The following is a 21,187-nucleotide window of genomic DNA, read 5'->3' as shown; positions in this document are numbered from 1 at the left end:
ATTATAAAAATATAAATTATTGTTAAATTGTAGCTAACTTCAAACCGAATTTTCTACACGTTGACAAGTTAAAGACAACAATTCGTCCGGTATCTTTAAAAACCGTATTTTTATCAAAAATATGCGAATTCTAGTCTTATCTTCACTTGTAATATGTGCAATTTATATTTTTGGAGCCGATGGGCAAGCTCGGAAATCGGTAAAGTTTTATTTTATGGTCCCAAATAATTCTAACCTCAAACATGTCAAAAATATTAAATAAACAGCTTTTAAAGCATTTATCTAACTCAATTTGATCAAATAAAGGCTTATTTGAGGTTTTAATTATAAACAAACTTAATTGTTTGTAATTTAAAATTAATATATTTATAAAAATGATTTTGAGGTTATGTTCATAATTAATTTGATGAATTTTTTTGCTTTAGAGTTTGTCAATGGCTGAAAGAGTACAACAATTAACAGAAATGACCAACTCCAGAGCTGTTTTAAAGTTTAATGGAAATAAATTCAGGGATTACGTTAAAGCGACTCCTAGAAATTATTCAATTATCGTAATGTTCACCGCCTTGGCTCCTCACAGACAATGTGTAATCTGTAAACACGCTCACGATGAATTTGTTATAGTTGCAAATTCGTTCCGTTACTCCCAAGTTTACTCGAATAAATTATTTTTCGCCATTGTTGATTTTGATGAGGGATCGGATGTGTTTCAGCAAATGCGTTTAAATACTGCCCCAGTTTTTATTCATTTCCCGCCAAAGGGGAAACCGAAAGCTCTTGACACAATGGATATACAAAGAATAGGTTTTCAAGCGGAATCAATATCAAAATGGATTAATGAAAGGACAGATATTAATGTAATGAGTTTTAGATGAAAGAAATGCGTGTACAATGGAAGACTACGGATTCTTTGACTCAAAATAGGTCGATTTAAGTTAAGTAGAGGATTTCAAATTTAGTAAAAAAAATTCTTTTTTATTTTTTATTACTTGAAAACGCGTAAATCAAGTTAAACCATTTTTTAGAGGTTCAATTAACGTCTTTTTATGGTTTTTGATATAATTTTAGAAACACAAATAATAATAATTATATTATTATAATTTCTGAATAGCCCATTTAAAAAAAAAATGCCAAAAAAAAGGTGCTATTAAATATCTGCAAGCCTTGTTTATATCTCTGCAGTTAAAAAACCTCGATATATTTTTTTTATATCGAAGTCGGGACAATCGTCGCGACGAAATACGTTACGTGTCGCGACGAACCTTTAATAAAATCGAAGGTTTCGGTTTTTTGTTTGTTCTTCACATATAAAAAGTGTTGTGTCGTGTTTACTTAAAGTCTTGGGCTGTGTAAATAAACTGTAAAGGTGAAGTGAGTAAAATAAAATGTGCAGAAGAAAAAAAGGCAATTTGGAATTATTACTTAGAAACAGTGGAAATGGGAAAGAAGAGCAATTTGTAAAAATTGCGAAAAAAATTTACAAGGACTAGTTCAAAGGTTGAAAGAACACCATGAGAAGTGCAAGCTCAGGATATCTGATGGAGAAGACCTTGGACCAAGTAACATAGAAATTAATTTAGTTAAAGGTAAAAGGTCGTTATTTTAAATCCTATATTTTATTGCGTATTTTTTTTGTAATTATCATCATAAAACCGGTGTTTTGCCACTATTTAAACAAAGCGGCGAGACGATAGCAACAAACTACTATTTCTCGGGCCCATATCTTCGTTACCTAGGAAGATAGCGAAAAATTAAGCACATGGTTGGAAAGCTTGGTCTTTTCTCTATCCTAAACCGTTTTCCTCTGCTATGTTGATAATGACAGCAAAAAAAAAATAAGAAACGTCGCACTGCATTCTAATTACCTCAAAATTACCAAACTTCACGGCCTTGTGCAGCCGTTATCAGATAGAAATTCAACGAATGGTTTACATATTCGGAAAGAGCTAACCTTGGCTATCTTATTCCGAGTTTTGGTCCGCCAATATCTATCAGCGCCTGTAAGAAAAACGCACCTGAAAAAGCCCCTATCGATGAAAACACGCAAATACAGAACAGACAGGGAGAAAACTCTACAACTATATTCAGCTTATGGGAAATTTTCTGCTCTTTTCAACGGTATATATAACACATCTCAATCACACGTTTGCACAATCGTTTTTCAGCATAGCAACAAACTTTTCCCTTGTATTTCTGTGTATTCTTCGGGCCAATATTTTCGTTATCTAGAACGATAGCGAAAAACTAATAACACGGTTGGAACGTTAGGTCTTTTCTATATCATAAACCGTGTTTTAGTGTTTAGTTCGCCGATATGTTGATAATAAGAGAAAAAAAAAATAAGAAACGACACACTACATTTAAATCACCTCAAAATCGCCCCACTTTAAGGCCTTGTGCAGCCGTTATCAGATGGAAATTCAACAAACGGTTTACGCAATCACTTCTTACCCTAACTTTATTATTTGATGAAGGAAAAATTGGGACAAAGTTTTACCCGAGAGAGAATCTTAACCTCATTTCATGTTGACAGATAAATAAAACTAAAACTAGTACTAACACTAGCATTATCACTACAACTAACACTAGAACTAGAAATAGACAAACAGCAACTTTAGATGTAAATGTTGTGGAAGTCTTTCTGGGTGTGGCGTAAACATATCTATTGATGGTTGGTCTATCGATACCTGATCGGCGTGGCTGCGTTCAGTAGAGATAGAACTTTTACTGTGATTTCATTTTTCGCGATGTCTAAGCGAAAAGTGTCGCTGACAAAATTAACATTTTAAAGGATGTCGACTGTGGCATGCAGAAAGAACTTGTAGCGCAAAAGCATAATATGATTCCTTCAAGTACGCTGTCGACAATAATAAAAAATTCAAAAACCATTGTAAGTAGGGGCGACGGTGGAGGAGAAGGAAGAAAAAAGTTAAAACACTGCACTTTTAATTCTATAGACGAAGCAGTGCTTAATTGGGTAACTATTTATTAAAGAGAAAGCAATTGATGATTAGGTCTTGCTGCTTTTCAAGTTCAGGATGGTAGAACAAATTTAAAAAACGACACGGAATATGTCAAAAAGTTGTATCGGGGGACCAGAAACGACTTGCGATCAATTGAAACCCAAATTGCTGTCGATATTAGAAGATTATTAGCCTGATGATATGGTTAATATGGACGAATGTGGACTAAATGTGGCCAATGTCTAAATAAGACATTGGCATTTAAAGATGATAAATGTTTTGGTGGTAAAAACAGTAAAGAACGGATAACTAGTAGTGTGCGTCAAAAGGACTGGAAAAGAAGAATTTTAGTAATAGGAAAAAGCAAGGAGTCGAGGTGCTTTAAGGAATCGTTAGAAGTGAATTACGATTATAATAAGATATCCTAAGAAAGCCCATTGATAAAGTTATTGATCTGCAATGATCAATAACTTGATCTGCTATATTTTACAACGCTGCAATAAATGAGAATATAATAAGAATACTATAAGCTTTATGGAGTATTTAGCGGTAGATGAGGAAGTAATCGTGACCGATTATCCCACTGATGGTGAAATAATAGAATTGGTAAAAGACCATGAAAACCAAAAGGATGTAGAAATGGACGATGGAGAAGTAGTAATTGAAATAGTCAATTCTAAAAAAACCTGAAATGATGACCGCATTTTAAACCATTAGGCATGGTTTCTGGTGTATTGAAGAACTGCCAGAAAAGACGAAACTGTCCTCCAATTATGGGTGGACAGATCTCGTAGGGAAACTGTCCATCCTCGTTGCTTGAGGACTGCCATAATAATCTTTGTGAGGCAGCCGCTAGCAATGAGATTACGATCTGCTGAACAAAGGGTCATTCGGGAAATAAGCTTTATGACATGGAGGACAAACTGACAAGGAAAGCTGAAGGCGAACCTCCGGGATCGCCAGAACTATTTATCGCCCCAACAATAAGGTCTTTAATAGAGCTTCAAAAAGAGGAAACACGTAAGAAGTTTCTAACTTACTGGCACAGGACACCAGGATGTCGCCTAGCCAAAGAGGTTCTGATGTACCCTGACCCTAAACGAACAGATTTATTTATGAGGTCCAGGAAGAACCTACGTTTGGTTATAGGTTTAATCACTTTACACTGGCATCTACAGAAGCACTTACTGAACATGCGAATAAGTGACACCAACATCTGCAGAGGATGCGGCGAGGAGGAGGAATCGGCGGAACACATTCTATGCGACTGCGTGGCCCTCCAAATATTAAGGTTATCCATTTTTGGAGATATCCAGATTCGCATGAGTAGAATCGGGGCAGCACAAATTCTAGCCTTTGCCTCCAAGGTAATATGGCTGGAAAGACCCTAATGCTGACCAAAAGAGGGAACTACGTACAAAATCTGCTGAGGTAAAAGTGCTGCGGCCGGTTCAGCCTGCTTTTCCGCGAATCCAGAAGAAATAAACGCCTTAATTTGAAAATTATTAATCATTGTTCCTAAATACATATAGTGTTGAAACATATATATGTTTCAGTGATAACTTATGGATATTCAGCTCACCTTCTAAACCTACCTTGCAAAGATTTAGAAGTAACAAATATCAAAGAGCACGTTACATAAATTATAAAATATTTTAGAAAGAACCAATTAGCTAGGGCCAAATACAGACACCTTGATGGAAAAGCATTAGTGCTGTGAAGTGATGTGAGGTGGAATAGTGTTTGGAAGTATGTGTAAGCCAATGGGAGAAATTGTGTGATACGCCAATATACAAAAAAGTTTCAAACATTGGTCTCAAACGCTCAGCGGAAGATTATTTGAATATCTTAAAACCTATAAGTGTAGCACTTGACAAATTACAAAAAAAGAATCACCAGAAAAAATTATTACCAGTACAAATGAAAGTTAATGATAAACGCTAATAAACTATGTCTATATATTTAGATGTTACTAAAAGTACGTATAAGTTAATATCCATAGAAAAAGAAGAGGCTTTAAATACAATAAAGAAAATGTACGTCAATACCGGTTTAGTACCGCGAACTGTAAAACTACAAGCAAATAACTTAGGAAAACTTAAATAATAACTTAAATTAAATCGACCTATTTTGAGCCAAGGAGTCAAGTCTTCCGTTGTACACGCATTTCGAAGACACCCCTATATAATAATAATTAAATTTAACGTAATTTTGTTTAGATTCGTGTATTCCGTCCACCAAATTATTCCGGAACTTTAGCATTGGTGATTCTTTTCGCTTTGGTTGCTGCTATTTTATATTTGCGAAGAAATAACTTGGAGTTTCTTTATAACAAGAATATGTGGGCAACTGGAGCATTATTTTTCTGCTTTAGTATGGTTTCTGGGCAGATGTGGAATCACATTCGCGGTCCCCCTTTTTTACATAAAGGGGCCAACGGACAAATTGCTTATATACACGGATCATCACAAGCTCAATTTGTTTTAGAAACTTATATAGTTATGATTCTTAGTAAGTAAGAGATGGGAAGAGTAAATTTGTTTTAAAATTAATTTGTTTAGATGCTGCTATCGTATTGGGAATGATTTTATTAACGGAATCTGGAAATACAAAGCGGGATCCGAAAAAGCGGAAAATTTTAGCGATCGCTGGGTTGATTTTGATTACAGTTTTCTTTTCTTTAATATTGTCGGTGTTTAGATCGAAGACACAAGGTTACCCTTATAGGTAATTAATTATGTTATTTATATTATTATTATTTTTTTTAATACGATTTTTGTTTCAGTTTCCTATTCAAATAGTGATCACCTTTAATAAAGTTTTTTGTTACATACAAGAAATAAATTATATTGAAATATTTATGGTCTTTATTAACTTTTTTAAAACATTCTAAATACATTTTATCGTTACGTTTATCTCACTCGTTTAGTCCGCGATAAATAACTATACCAATAAAAAATATTAATCGCTAAAAAAAGCATGGGAAAAACAATCCGGGAAAATTTATCAATTTTCGAGACCGAATTAAACCTCGGAGTTGCTTTTTTCTTCTTCCTCTTACAATGCTCCCGATGAGATGTACTCGGAGCTTTTTGAGTCATTGGTTTCGATATGGAAGAAACATTGGTTTCTTTTGACGAATTCATCCAACAATGCCAATTTCGATTCATCCGATTTCCTGATTTACTCGGTAAAGTACAAGGAGTTAACGGAATTACCTCGATTAAAAAATCGTTTTGACCAACTTCCTACAAAATCAAACAAAATTATTTAAATTCGAAATAAAACATATTACCTCACCGATGTTGTAGCTGAAGTCGAAATACATTTACATATTTCAGAATTGCAATCTTCTTCCTCGCTACTCGAATCAAATAACATTTCCGCATTAAAATAACATTCGCCTGAACCGTATTTAGTGAAATAATGCACCACTGCAAACTATAAACAAAAATTAAATATTTAAAGTGAATTAAAATAAATAATTACTTGAATAATCGTTGCAAATATAAACGTGAACGATACAAAAACAAAATAATCTAAAGCTGTCGGATATGGGACCTTAGGTAAATCAGTTCTTGCTTCTAAACCTAAAAAAGTCATTGTAAGAACTGTCGTGATTCCCAAAGAAACTCGATCGGCCGTCGCTTCTCTATTAAGCCAAAAAGAAACCCAAGATAACACGACGAGGAGCACGCAAGGTCCGTAAACTTGGATTAAAAAGTTTCCCATGTGCCTTTGAAGGTGAAAACTGACCAAAAGCATCGAAAATTCGGCTAAAACAATGAAATTTAACGATTTTAATATTGAATATTTTATTATCTAACTATTGTTGGTTGTAACATCTGATAGAGTGTCACCACCAGTTATTGCGTCTGTGTAATTTGCGGTTGGAGTGCCAATCAAATCAAATTGGGACAACTTCATATCTTCCGCTGTTACGATTTGACGAGCTCTATTCCACTTGTAAATCACATCACGCGTTGTATAACCAACTAAAAAAGTTATACTGTTAATTTTATCGTTATATTTTTTGTACTTCTCAATGATCTTTTTTGTTTTAGTTAAAACCTATTTAATTTTGTTTGGAAAGAACTTAATATAAATTCGCATTTATCATGGTTATAACTTAGTTTGGAGATTTATCAAAAAATATGGGACTAAAAGAGTGTCACAAAAATCCGGAAGCTTAACTTTGCGATGTTCTAACTTTGTGCGTTAATTGTGCCATGATTTTGAGGTTAATCTAGGCCGGGGTGACTCAGGAAAAGTTTCCCCTAGAGGCATCTAATGCATAATCTGTCATTATTGAGAGATCAATAGCATCGAGGATCATCCCATAATTGGAAATCCAAAGACTCTCACCATAGTCAAGTATGTCTGGGATAAAGTTTGCCAGAATTCCAAGAGGAGTCTGAGTAAAATGGTTAAGGAGCTGAATATCTGTGCATATGATCATCAAACATCATTTGGAGCTTCGTAGCATCAAAATGTAACAAAACAAAATGCAAGAATTTTACGGATTCTAGCAGAGCCTCGTTAGAGCTTCTCATGCAGACTCACTTCCCAGGAAGCTTGATGATGAGGGCTGATAATGCCACAGCGGGCTATTCCTGCAAGGCAAAGCGCCCCTCAAATACGGACTAGAAAAATCGTCACTTGCACATCCGTGGACCAGGCGATTCAAATGTCTAAGCTGCTTTTTCCTGCTTTTTTACATCAAGAAAAATGTCGCCTAATGCCTTTCGCCCCATCAGTGTAACGTCATTTCTGTTGAAAGCCCTTGAAAAAGTTATATCCGTGCGGTGCCATTGGCATCTGGTCCACTGACTGACGTGAAGCTGGAAAATCAGCAGAATTGGCTCTACACAACTTAGTTGGTAGAGTATCCAGGACGCTGCAGGATAAAGAAATCTTGGTTTGTGCGTTTCTGGATATACAGTATTGGACAAAAGTAGAGCAACTATTATAGCATTACTATGGTAGTGTATATTATATAAAATTTATGATTTCACAAAGCTAGCCTTATTTTATTAGAAATAAAATAAAATTATAAAACTTGGGTTGGAAAAAAATAAAACAACTTTGCTAAGAAATACAAACATATGGCAAATAAGAACGAGTTTTTGATAAGATACATTCGATAAAACCAGTCTTAAACATACCTCGTGGTGTAGCTGTTTGCAAAACTATGAAAAAATGATTTTAAACGCAAATTCTCTTCACACAAATGTGTAGTATAACGAATTATTAAACAATATCGTCAAACGGAACTTGTAGACTTGAAAAAAAAGTCTGGACGTTCCAGAAAAACCAATGGATGCCTTGATAGAATAATTGTAAGAACAGCTAAAAAATATCAATTTTATTCTTCAGCCAAAATTAAGGCTGAGGAGTTACAAGAAATACACAATTTGGAGGTGTCAACACGTACAATACGTAATAGATTAATTGAAAATAAACTATTTGCCCGAAGACCAGCGAAAAAAAAAATTCTACAAAAAAAAAAATAAAACCGCAAGACTACTATTTGCACGCACCCATCAAGAGTGATGAATCATAGCTTAACTTATTTAAAAGTGATGGAGTGCAATATGTGAGGGGTCCAATAGGAAAAAAGCTGACTTCTAAGTACATGCAGCGAACATTAAAACATGGAGGAAAAACTAAAATATCGAAAAAACCATTGACACTCAATGACACGAATGTATCACGATGACATTAATAATAAAGGAGATTGTATTAAGTACTAAAAAATCTTTGCTTTTTATTCAATTTAACTGTTATTTACCTATAAATTGTTAAGTTATTCTACTTTTTTCCAACTCAACTTTTGAAATTCTGTTTAATTTCTATAAAAATAAAGCTATCTTTGTCAAATTTCGGCTACACAATTACTACATAATACACATTGCCATAGTAATGTAAAAAAACATAAAAATTAATATAAAAAAAATTAAAAGTTGCTCTACTTTTTTCCAATATTGTAGAAGGATCGTTCAAGAAAGCAATATCACAATCTCTTGAAAGAGTTGCTCTTGACAGGGGAGTGGAAGCAACTATAACGGGCTGGATCCGCAATATGCTTGATAATAGAATAGTTTCTACTTCACTCGACGGCGATACGATACCTTTTGAAGGAATTCCTTTCTAAAAGGAAGTCAAATATCTAGGAGTAATCCTAGACAAAACCTTGTCATGAAATTGACATTTGCAGGGAATTTTGCACAAAGCTAGACTATCCTTGTGGTCTTTGTGGAAAAAATTGGGGTCTTACTTCTGAAACACTGTACTGGCTCTATGTGACTGTAGTTAGACCTATGATCACATACGGAGCAGCAGTAAACTAAATTTGTTTATGGATGATGTTTTTTTAGTTCATAATAAACAATTTATTCCTAAAAAAAAATTTCTCCATCACCTTTCATTCTTAAGCTATGATCGATTTTAAGATCAAAAGTACTCAGTTTTGACATTTTGGGAATTTTCTCTTTATCACTAGAAAATTATTATAACTAAACTAAATTTGTTCATGGATGATGTCTTCTTAGTTGATAATAAACAAGTTATTCCTAAAAAACTTTTCTCCATCACCTTTAATTTTTGAGTTATGATCTATATATTTTAATACCAAAAGTACTCAATTTTAACATTTTGGCGATTTTTTCTTTATCACTAGAAAATCGTTATACCTAAACTAAATTTGTTTATGGATGATGTTTTTTAGTTCATAATAAATAATTTATTCCTAAAAAAATTTTCTCCATCACCTTTCATTCTTAAGCTATGACCGATTTTAAGATCAAAAGTACTCAGTTTTGACATTTTGGGGATTTTCTCTTTATCACTAGAAAATCATTACATCTAACCTAAATTTGTTTATGGATGATGTCTTCTTAGTTGACAATAAACAACTTATTCCTAAAAAACTTTTCTCCATCACCTTTCATCCTTGAGTTATGATCAATTTTAATACCAAAAATACTCAATTTTGATATTTCGGTGATTTTCTCTTTATCATTAGAAAATCATTATAACTAAACCAAATCTGTTTATGAGTAATGTCCTTTTAGTTCATAATAAACAATTTATTTCAAATAAACTTTTCTCCATCACCTTTAATTTTTGAGTTATGATCTATATATTTTAATACCAAAAGTACTCAATTTTAACATTTTGGTGATTTTTTCTTTATCACTAGAAAATCATAATACCTAAACTAAATTTGTTTATGGATGATGTTTTTTTAGTTCATAATACACAATTTATTTCAAATAAACTTTTCTCCATCACCTTTAATTTTTGAGTTATGATCTATTTTAATACCAAAAGTACTCAATTTTGACATTTTGGTGATTTTTTCTTTATCACTAGAAAATCATTATACCTAAACTAAATTTGTTTATGGATGATGTTTTTTTAGTTCATAATAAACAATTTATTCCTAAAAAAATTTTCTCCATCACCTTTCATTCTTAAGCTATGATCGATTTTAAGATCAAAAGTACTCAGTTTTGACATTTTGGGGATTTTCTCTTTATCACTAGAAAATCATTATATCTAAACTAAATTTGTTCATGGATGATGTCTTCTTAGTTGACAATAAACAACTTATTCCTAAAAAATTTTTCTCCATCACCTTTCATCCTTGAGTTATGATCAATTTTAATACCAAAAGTACTCAATTTTGATATTTCGATGATTTTCTTTTTTTATCATTAGAAAATCATTATAAGTAAGCCAAATCTGTCTATGAGTAATGTCCTTTTAGTTCATAATAAACAATTTATTTCAAATACATTTTTCTCCACCACCTTTAATTTTTGAGTTATGATCTATTTTAATATCAAAAGTACTCAATTTTGACATTTTGGTGATTTTTTCTTTATCACTAGAAAATCGTTATACCTAAACTAAATTTGTTTATGGATGATGTTTTTTTAGTTCATAATAAACAATTTATTCCTAAAAAAATGTTCTCCATCACCTTTCATTCTTAAGTTATGATCGATTTTAAGATCAAAAGGACTCAGTTTTGACATTTTGGGGATTTTCTCTTTATCACTAAAAAATCATTATATCTAAACTAAATTTGTTTATGGATGATGTCTTCTTAGTTGACAATAAACAACTTATTTCTAAAAAACTTTTCTCCATCACCTTTCATCCTTGAGTTATGATCAATTTTAATACCAAAAATACTCAATTTTGATATTTCGGTGATTTTCTCTTTATTATTAGAAAATCATTATAACTAAACCAAATCTGTTTATGAGTAATGTCCTTTTAGTTCATAATAAACAATTTATTTCAAATAAACTTTTCTCCATCACCTTTAATTTTTGAGTTATGATCTATATATTTTAATACCAAAAGTACTCAATTTTGACATTTTGGGGATTTTCTCTTTATCACTAGAAAATCATTATATCTAAACTAAATTTGTTCATGGATGATGTCTTCTTAGTTGACAATAAACAACTTATTCCTAAAAAATTTTTCTCCATCACCTTTCATCCTTGAGTTATGATCAATTTTAATACCAAAAATACTCAATTTTGATATTTCGGTGATTTTCTCTTTATCATTAGAAAATCATTATAACTAAACCAAATCTGTTTATGAGTAATGTCCTTTTAGTTCATAATAAACAATTTATTTCAAATAAACTTTTCTCCATCACCTTTAATTTTTGAGTTATGATCTATATATTTTAATACCAAAAGTACTCAATTTTGACATTTTGGTGATTTTTTCTTTATCACTAGAAAATCGTTATACCTAAACTAAATTTGTTTATGGATGATGTTTTTTTTAGTTCATAATAAACAATTTATTCCTAAAAAAATTTTCTCCATCACCTTTCATTCTTAAGCTATGATCGATTTTAAGATCAAAAGTACTCAGTTTTGACATTTTGGGGATTTTCTCTTTATCACTAGAAAATCATTATATCTAAACTAAATTTGTTCATGGATGATGTCTTCTTAGTTGACAATAAACAACTTATTCCTAAAAAATTTTTCTCCATCACCTTTCATCCTTGAGTTATGATCAATTTTAATACCAAAAATACTCAATTTTGATATTTCGGTGATTTTCTCTTTATCATTAGAAAATCATTATAACTAAACCAAATCTGTTTATGAGTAATGTCCTTTTAGTTCATAATAAACAATTTATTTCAACTAAACTTTTCTCCATCACCTTTAATTTTTGAGTTATGATCTATTTTAATACCAAAAGTACTCAATTTTGACATTTTGGTGATTTTTTCTTCATCACTAGAAAATCATTATACCTAAACTAAATTTGTTTATGGATGATGTTTTTTTAGTTCATAATAAACAATTTATTCCTAAAAAAATTTTCTCCATCACCTTTCATTCTTAAGCTATGATCGATTTTAAGATCAAAAGTACTCAGTTTTGACATTTTGGGGATTTTCTCTTTATCACTAGAAAATCATTAGATCTAACCTAAATTTGTTTATGGATGATGTCTTCTTAGTTGACAATAAACAACTTATTCCTAAAAAACTTTTCTCCATCACCTTTCATCCTTGAGTTATGATCAATCTTAATACCAAAAATACTCAATTTTGATATTTCGGTGATTTTCTCTTTATCATTAGAAAATCATTATAACTAAACCAAATCTGTTTATGAGTAATGTCTTTTTAGTTCATAATAAACAATTTATTTCAAATAAACTTTTCTCCATCACCTTTAATTTTTGAGTTATGATCTATTTTAATACCAAAAGTACTCAATTTTGACATTTTGGTGATTTTTTCTTTATCACTAGAAAATCGTTATACCTAAACTAAATTTGTTTATGGATGATGTTTTTTTAGTTCATAATAAACAATTTATTCCTAAAAAAATTTTCTCCATCACCTTTCATTCTTAAGCTATGATCGATTTTAAGATCAAAAGTACTCAGTTTTGACATTTTGGGGATTTTCTCTTTATCACTAGAAAATCATTACATCTAAACTAAATTTGTTTATGAGTAATGTCTTTTTAGTTCATAATAAACAATTTATTTCAAATAAACTTTTCTCCATCACCTTTAATTTTTGAGTTATGATCTATTTTAATACCAAAAGTACTCAATTTTGACATTTTGGCAATTTTTTCTTTATCACTAGAAAATCATTATACCTAAACTAAATTTGTTTATGGATGATGTTTTTTTAGTTCATAATAAACAATTTATTCCTAAAAAAATTTTCTCCATCACCTTTCATTCTTAAGTTATGATCGATTTTAAGATCAAAAGGACTCGGTTTTGACATTTCGGGGATTTTCTCTTTATTACTAAAAAATCATTATATCTAAACTAAATTTGTTCATGGATGATGTCTTCTTAGTTGACAATAAACAACTTATTCCTAAAAAACTTTTCTCCATCACCTTTCATCCTTGAGTTATGATCAATTTTAATACCAAAAATACTCAATTTTGATATTTCGATGATTTTCTCTTTATCATTAGAAAATCATTATAACTAAACCAAATCTGTTTATGAGTAATGTCCTTATAGTTCATAATAAACAATTTATTTCAAATACATTTTTCTCCACCACCCTTAATTTTTGAGTTATGATCTATTTTAATACCAAAAGTACTCAATTTTGACATTTTGGTGATTTTTTCTTTATCAGTAGAAAATCATTATACCTAAACTAAATTTGTTTATGGATGATGTTTTTTTAGTTCATAATAAACAATTTATAACTAAAAAAATTTTCTCCATCACCTTTCATTCTTAAGCTGTGATCGATTTTAAGATCAAAAGTACTCAGTTTTGACATTTTGGGGATTTTCTCTTTATCACTAGAAAATCATTACATCTAACCTAAATTTGTTTATGGATGATGTCTTCTTAGTTGACAATAAACAACTTATTTCTAAAAAACTTTTCTCCATCACCTTTCATCCTTGAGTTATGATCAATTTTAATACCAAAAATACTCAATTTTGATATTTCGGTGATTTTCTCTTTATCACTAGAAAATCATAACATCTAAACTAAATTTGTTTATGAGTAATGTCCTTTTAGTTCATAATAAACAATTTATTTCAAATAAACTTTTCTCCATCACCTTTAATTTTTGAGTTATGATCTATATATTTTAATACCAAAAGTACTCAATTTTAACATTTTGGTGATTTTTTCTTTATCACTAGAAAATCATTATACCTAAACTAAATTTGTTTATGGATGATGTTTTTTTAGTTCATAATAAACAATTTATTTCAAATAAACTTTTCTCCATCACCTTTAATTTTTGAGCTATGATCTATTTTAATACCAAAAGCACTCAATTTTAACATTTTGGTGATTTTTGCTTTATCACTAGAAAATCATTATAACGAAATCAAATCTGTTAGCTACTTAGTATAGAGATGTATATGACTTTCGACAAAAGAATGTATTTAAAAGTTATTGAGTTGGATTCGTTCCCCAAGCGACTGCTGGCTTGTGTGAAAGTGTACTAAATATCCCTTGATTAATAAAATTTTATATACTTAATCATTGAGAAGTACAAAAAAAAGTTTTAATAATTACATGATCCAAATCTTAAGGGACATCGTTGAATATCCATAGGAAAATCTTCGAGATTCATTAAACAGCCAGCTTTAATAGTGAGCCTGTATTAGTTAAGAGAAAATAGGAAAGTTAGTTGACGTAGGCTCTTTTTAATGGTAATGAAGGGTTGGAGTGGACCTTACCCGGTTTAATTACAAGGTTTGTAACCTGAATTTAGGGGTAAAGTAATGATACTTGCTAATTTTCAAATGAACACGATTGGAAATCAATCTTGTCTCATTTCTAATTTCCCTTACACGGTCGTTAGGAACGTTCCGAATATTAAGATAAGGTTAATTTAACACGGATAAATAAAAATAAGGTTGAATGGAGAATAAATAAAAAAAATTTGCTTTTACCTGGATGAGTAAAGAACACGTCCGTCTCGATAAAGTCGAACGAACTTATTTGGGGTCGTGATGGTGTGCAAATACGACTGTTTGCCGTTGTAAAAGTAGGTATCCGGCTTCCAAATTCTAGCGAGCATTGAAATACTTAAAGCTAAGGTATCTTTGTCGCCACCGGTGAAGGCTAATCTTCTATCAATCCAAGATTGGCGAAAATAACAATCCATGGAGTAGGTCTAAAAAAAAGTTAACCCATAAACTTGTTTTTAAGCTTTAAGCACTCATTATTTTTCAGGATGACTAAATATTCATGCACTTGATCTATTTGCATACATTAAAATTTTTTACCATATCAATCTCCGAAATTGGTCCCATACTTCGCACCATTATATCTACCTCAATTATAGCGGGGGAACCCCCAAAGTTTGGCCTAATACTATTATCGTAACCCCGTAATAAGTTATCAAGAAGGATAGAAATATTTTTGTGGTTATTGTGTTGTGGGTTATTTCGCAACCCATCCGATCCATTTAAAAAATATAAAACACCCACGGATATTATCCGCAGATGAAACATTAAAGAATCTTTAGGTGCAACATTACAAATCATCCCTCCAACACTCTCATCATCTACAAACCAAAAATTAAGGTATTAATTTTCATAATCATATATTCTTGGAGAACAAAATTTTTTATTGATTTGTCAAAATTGAAAGATAAAATGTTAAACCTCCTAAACAATGTGATTTTACGTTAAATCAAAAAGAGAAGCTAAAATAATCATATCGAAAGGATTTCACCCAAAAATGTATGTTAAAAAACGCCGGGCGATTCACCATCCGCGAATCTTCGCGGACGTTCTTCAAGCGATTTTAGATCTTCGCGATATAAGAGGATCAAACATAAAAACGATTATAGATCAAATTCAAACGCATCTCGGAAAAAATCAAATATGTAGATCGAAAAATATCGCAATGCAAGTTCAAAAAGCTCTCCGTCACGGCATCAACAGTGGCGTTCTTGAACATAAAGCCGGTAAATATAAATTAACATTCGGTAACAACCTAACAAACGCAACAAACGACGTCGACGATAAAGACCGAAAAAAATCGCCCCCTCAAGACCAAACATGCGGCAGAAGAAAACGAAGATGCGATAACAAATGCATACCCCCAAAACCAAGAAGATGTAGAACCCCAAATAGACGACGAAGATATAGAAGACGTAGAAAACCATGCCCAAGACACGACCTTTCAAATAAAAGTTCCGAAACAAGCGGGATGCAAAGCGACAAGAAATCTCGAAGTACATCTCAAACGCCGGATGAACCAGGATCGGAAATAAAAATTCAAGGTCGGACGAAACGAAAAGTTTATAACGCTAGTAAATTTAAAAAAATCGATAAGCCACGTTCGAAATCGAAAAAACCATCGCAACACATCAAAATTGAGCGGAAATTGCGCAAGCCGAATAAGGATACTCAAAAACGTGGTTCTCCCGAGCCGGTTGATCCGGATACTAATCGTTGTAGTGGAGAAGTTAACAATCAAAATGATAATAAATCGAACGAAACCAAAAAGGAAAATGAGAAACGGGATGGCGATCAAGATCAAGAACAACAAGGTGAAAAAATTGAGTTACTTCTTGATTATTTTTATAAAAATTTTTTGTTTTTGTAGATGATGTGCCCTATAATATGGATTATGAACACGATTCTGACACAAGATTACAACAATGTGATAATCCCGAATGTTTGTGTCATTTAAAACACGAACAAGACGACGATGATAATTGTTTCTGAAATGATAAAATGATACCTGTTTGTTTAATAAGTAATTTGTGATTTTTTTCTTAATAGTAAAAATTAAACCATCTAAATAATAATAAATAAAAATATTTAGATTAATATACGATACTTTAGCGTAATTTGGGTTATTAACAAATACAGTTTTCTCCAAAACGGATAAGAATTGAGAAATAAAACTTTTTGAGGTTATAAAGGAACATTTGAGATGGTGTTACACCAAATTTTAAGTTTCCAAGATAAAGAATTAATTTTATATTGATTTTTATTTTGACGTTTCTTGAAAGTGAGGTTAATACAAAAAATAATGTTTTTCCAAAACGGTTAGAAATTAATAAGTGAAACTTTTTGAGGTTGTAAAGGAACGTTTGAGGTTGGGTTATACCAAATTATAACGTTACAGAATGATTACTTTATTTTATATAACATTTTGAAAATACCTATTTAATTTGGTAATTGCAAAAATGGGGTTAAAGATAAAAAAGTTGTTTTCTTCAAAACGATTAGGGAATAAGAAATGAAACTTTTTGAGGTTATAAAGTAACATTTGAGGTAAAGTTACACCAAATTTTAAGTTTCCAAGATAAAGAATTAATTTTATATCGATTTTTAAAAATCATCGATTTACTTTGACGTTTCTGGAAAGTGAGGTTAATGCAAAAAATAATGTTTTTCCAAAACGGTTAGAAATTAAGAAGTGAAATTTTTTGAGGTTATTAAGGAACGTTTAAGGTTGGGTTATAACAAATTATAACCTTACAGAATGATTACTTTATTTTATATAAAATTTTAAAAATACCCATTTAATTTGACATTTGTAAAAATGGGTTAAGATAAAAACGTTGTTTTCTCCAAAACGATTAGGGAATAAGAAATGAAACTTTTTGAGGTTATAAAGTAACATTTGAGGTAAAGGTACACCAAATTTTAAGTTTCCAAGATGAAGAATTAATTTTATATCGATTTTTAAAAATCATCGATTTACTTTGACGTTTCTTGAAAGTGAGGTTAATCCAAAAAATAATGTTTCTCCAAAACGGTTAGAAATTAAGAAGTGAAACTTTTTGAGGTTATTAAGGAACGTTTGAGGCTGAGTTATAACAAATTATAACCTTACAGAATGATTATTTTATTTTATATACAATTTTAAAAATACTAATTTGACATTTTCAAAAATGGGGTTAAACATAAAAAAGTTGTTTTCTCCAAAACGATTAGGAAATAAGAAATGTAACTTTTTGAGGTTATAAAGTAACATTTGAGGTAAAGTTACACCAAATTTTAAATTTCCAAGATAAAGAATTAATTTTATATCGATTTTAAAAATCATCGATTTACTTTTACGTTTCTTGAAAATGAGGTTAATGCAAAAAATAATATTTTTCCAAAACGGTTAGAAATTAAGAAGTGAAACTTTTTGAGGTTATTAAGGAACGTTTGAGGTTGCGTTATAACAAATTACAACCTTACAGAATGATTACTTTATTTTATATAAAATTTAAAAAATACCCATTTAATTTGACATTTGTAAAAATGGGGTTAAAGATAAAATCGTTGTTTTCTCCAAAACGATTAGGAAATAAGAAATGAAACTTTTTGAGGTTATAAAGGAACATTTGAGGTAAGGTTACACCAAATTTTAAATTTCCAAGATAAAGAATTAATTTTATATCGATTTTTAAAAATCATCGATTTACTTTGACGTTTCTTGAAAGTGAGGTTAATGCAAAAAAATATATTTTTCCAAAACGGTTAGAAATTAAGAAGTGAAACTTTTTGAGGTTATTAAGGAACGTTTGAGGCTGAGTTATAACAAATTATAACCTTACAGAATGATTATTTTATTTTATATACAATTTTAAAAATACTAATTTGACATTTGTAAAAATGGGGTTAAAGATAAAATCGTTGTTTTCTCCAAAACGGTAAGGAAATAAGAAATGAAAGTTTTTGAGGTTATAAAGTAACATTTGATGTAAGATTACACCAAATTTTAAATTTCCAAGATAAAGAATTAATTTTATATCGATTTTAAAAAATCATCGATTTACTTTGACGTTTCTTGAAAGTGAGGTTAATGCAAAAAATAATATTTTTCCAAAACGGTTAGAAATTAAGAAGTGAAACTTTTTGAGGTTATTAAGGAACGTTTGAGGTTGGGTTATAACAAATTATAACCCTACAGAATGATTACTTTATTTTATATACAATTTTAAAAATACTAATTTGACATTTGCAAAAATGGGGTTAAAGATAAAAACGTTGTTTTCTCCAAAACGATTAGGAAATAAGAAATGAAACTTTTTGAGGTTATAAAGGAACATTTAAGGTGAGGTTACACCAAATTTTAAGTTTCCAATATAAAGAATTAATTTTATATTGATTTTTAAATCATCGATTTACTTTGACGTTTCTTGAAAGTGAGGTTAATGCAAAAAATTATATTTTTCCAAAACGCTTAGAAATTAAGAAGTGAAACTTTTTGAGGTTATTAAGGAACGTTTGAGGTGGGGTTATAGCAAATTATAACCTTATAGAATGATTATTTTATTTTATATACAATTTTAAAAATACTAATTTGACATTTTCAAAAATGGGGTTAAAGATAAAAGCGTTGTTTTCTCAAAAACAATTAGGAAATAAGGAATGAAACTTTTTGAGGTTATAAAGTAACATTTGAGGTAAAGTTACACCAAATTTTAAATTTCCAAGATAAAGAATTAATTTTATATCGATTTTTAAAAATCATCGATTTACTTTGACGCTTTTTGATAGTGAGGTTAATGCAAAAAATAATGTTTTTCCAAAACGGTTAGAAACTAAGAAGTGAAACTTTTTAAGGTTATAAAGGAACGTTTGAGGTTGGGTTATAACAAATTATAACCTTATAGAATGATTATTTTATTTTATATGCAATTTTTAAATACTAATTTGACATTTGTAAAAATGGGGTTAAAGATAAAAACGTTTTTTTTCTCGAAAATGGTAAGGAAATAAGAAATGAAACTTTTTGAGGTTATAAAGGAACATCTGATGTAAGATTACATCAAATTTTAAATTTCCAAGATAAAGAATTAATTTTATATTGATTTTTAAAAATCATCGATTTACTTTGACGTTTTTTGAAAGTGAGGTTAATACAAAAAATAATGTTTTTCCAAAACGGTTAGGAATTAAGAAATGAAACTTTTTGAGGTTATTAAGGAACGTTTGAGGCTGAGTTATAACAAATTATAACCTTACAGAACGATTACTTTATTTTTTATAAAATTACAGAATCACCGAATAATTTGACGTTTGTAAAAATGACATTGAAGATAAAAAAATTATTTTCTTCAATAATTTGGTTAAGATTGATGAAGCGAAACTTTTTGAGGTTATAAAGTAATGTTGAAGGTTATGTTACACCAAATTTTAAGTTTCCAAAATAAAGAATTAGTGTTTTGAAGATATTTCCAAAACGGTTAGAAATTAAGAAACGAAATTTTTTGAGGTTATAAATTAACGTTGCATGTTGAGTTATAGGAAGTTATAAGATTCTGAGATGACCACTTTATTTAATATAAAATTTTAAAAATCACTTATTTATTTGACACATCTGGTGATGTAAATGGTAAATAAAATTGTTTACTAATTTTTTGAGATTATAAAGGTTTCTTTAGATTTGTGAAAATTCCCAGATGAACGTTGTGTTTAATAACAATTTTTTAAATCTCGAAACGATGAATTATTAATATCGATAGTATCTCTAAATAATAAAACAGATATAAATAAATATTGCAAAGTTGTTAAAAAAACATACATATTGAGTGTTTCAAATTCAGAAAACTTTTTTACAATTATTTTTTAAATCTTACCTTAATTTTTTAATTCTGCATTTAACCCCATCTTATTTTTAAATTTTTATCCTAACTTTTCACTTAAAAAAGAATAAAATAGACAAATTGATACAATTCCTGCAGATATTGACTCTGGCGCCGGTTAAATTGGACTGAAAATTTTGAAAGACGTCGAATATATATCACGGTGTCGCAGAATATGCGCGCGTTTCATCACGAAATCCGCTCGAATCGCGAACGTTTCTCATTACTCCGGTTTCAATTTTCAGAGAAATAATTACAATAAACTACATTCGTTACTGAGAAATATCGAGATGCCTCCAAATCACCGAAACGTTACCCGAATTTGAATTTTCGATTCTTTTTCCTTTCGGTAAAAGTGATCCTTAAAAATGATACTTAAAACTGTCCTTTACCGTCACAAGATTGTAGATGTAGAGAGAACGATGAATACAACAATGACCCTTCAGAAGCTTCCACGTGGTTTATAACGATACAAGTACACTTTACCACGTGTACTACTACATCAGCATTATTTAAATATCTAGGTGGTCTATTAAAAAACTTTTTTAATGTTATAAGTCGTTAAAAATTTAAATAAAATAAAATTGGTTGCTTTGAAAATGTTTGTTAAAAA

General features: G+C 30.2%; 3 protein-coding genes across 3 annotated transcripts; 2 read left to right on the top strand and 1 right to left on the bottom strand.

Moving 5' to 3' along the window:
- Positions 1-40: 40 nt before the first annotated feature.
- Positions 41-5,822, top strand: LOC111414509 (oligosaccharide transferase gamma subunit). Its single transcript, XM_023045866.2, has 5 exons — positions 41-199; positions 426-857; positions 5,183-5,474; positions 5,525-5,690; positions 5,749-5,822. The coding sequence occupies exons 1-5, from the start codon at positions 122-124 to the stop codon at positions 5,762-5,764; spliced, it is 984 nt and encodes a 327-aa protein (XP_022901634.1). The 5' UTR covers positions 41-121; the 3' UTR covers positions 5,765-5,822.
- On the bottom strand, positions 5,817-20,706 carry LOC111415441 (Glycine receptor). Its single transcript, XM_071200313.1, has 8 exons — positions 20,569-20,706; positions 15,257-15,537; positions 14,921-15,144; positions 14,541-14,623; positions 6,791-6,958; positions 6,453-6,739; positions 6,264-6,404; positions 5,817-6,211 (listed from the first exon to the last, which is right to left on the bottom strand). Exons 2-8 carry the CDS (start codon positions 15,515-15,517, stop codon positions 5,876-5,878), a joined length of 1,500 nt encoding a protein of 499 aa, XP_071056414.1. The 5' UTR covers positions 15,518-15,537; positions 20,569-20,706; the 3' UTR covers positions 5,817-5,875.
- Positions 15,582-16,820, top strand: LOC111415442 (histone H1, gonadal-like). Its single transcript, XM_023047140.2, has 2 exons — positions 15,582-16,530; positions 16,587-16,820. The coding sequence occupies exons 1-2, from the start codon at positions 15,714-15,716 to the stop codon at positions 16,706-16,708; spliced, it is 939 nt and encodes a 312-aa protein (XP_022902908.1). The 5' UTR covers positions 15,582-15,713; the 3' UTR covers positions 16,709-16,820.
- Positions 20,707-21,187: the final 481 nt, after the last annotated feature.

The sequence above is a fragment of the Onthophagus taurus genome, chromosome 11 (assembly GCF_036711975.1).
Source record: "Onthophagus taurus isolate NC chromosome 11, IU_Otau_3.0, whole genome shotgun sequence".
Lineage (NCBI taxonomy): Eukaryota > Metazoa > Arthropoda > Insecta > Coleoptera > Scarabaeidae > Onthophagus > Onthophagus taurus.
This window is presented reverse-complemented; position numbering and strand designations above follow the sequence as displayed.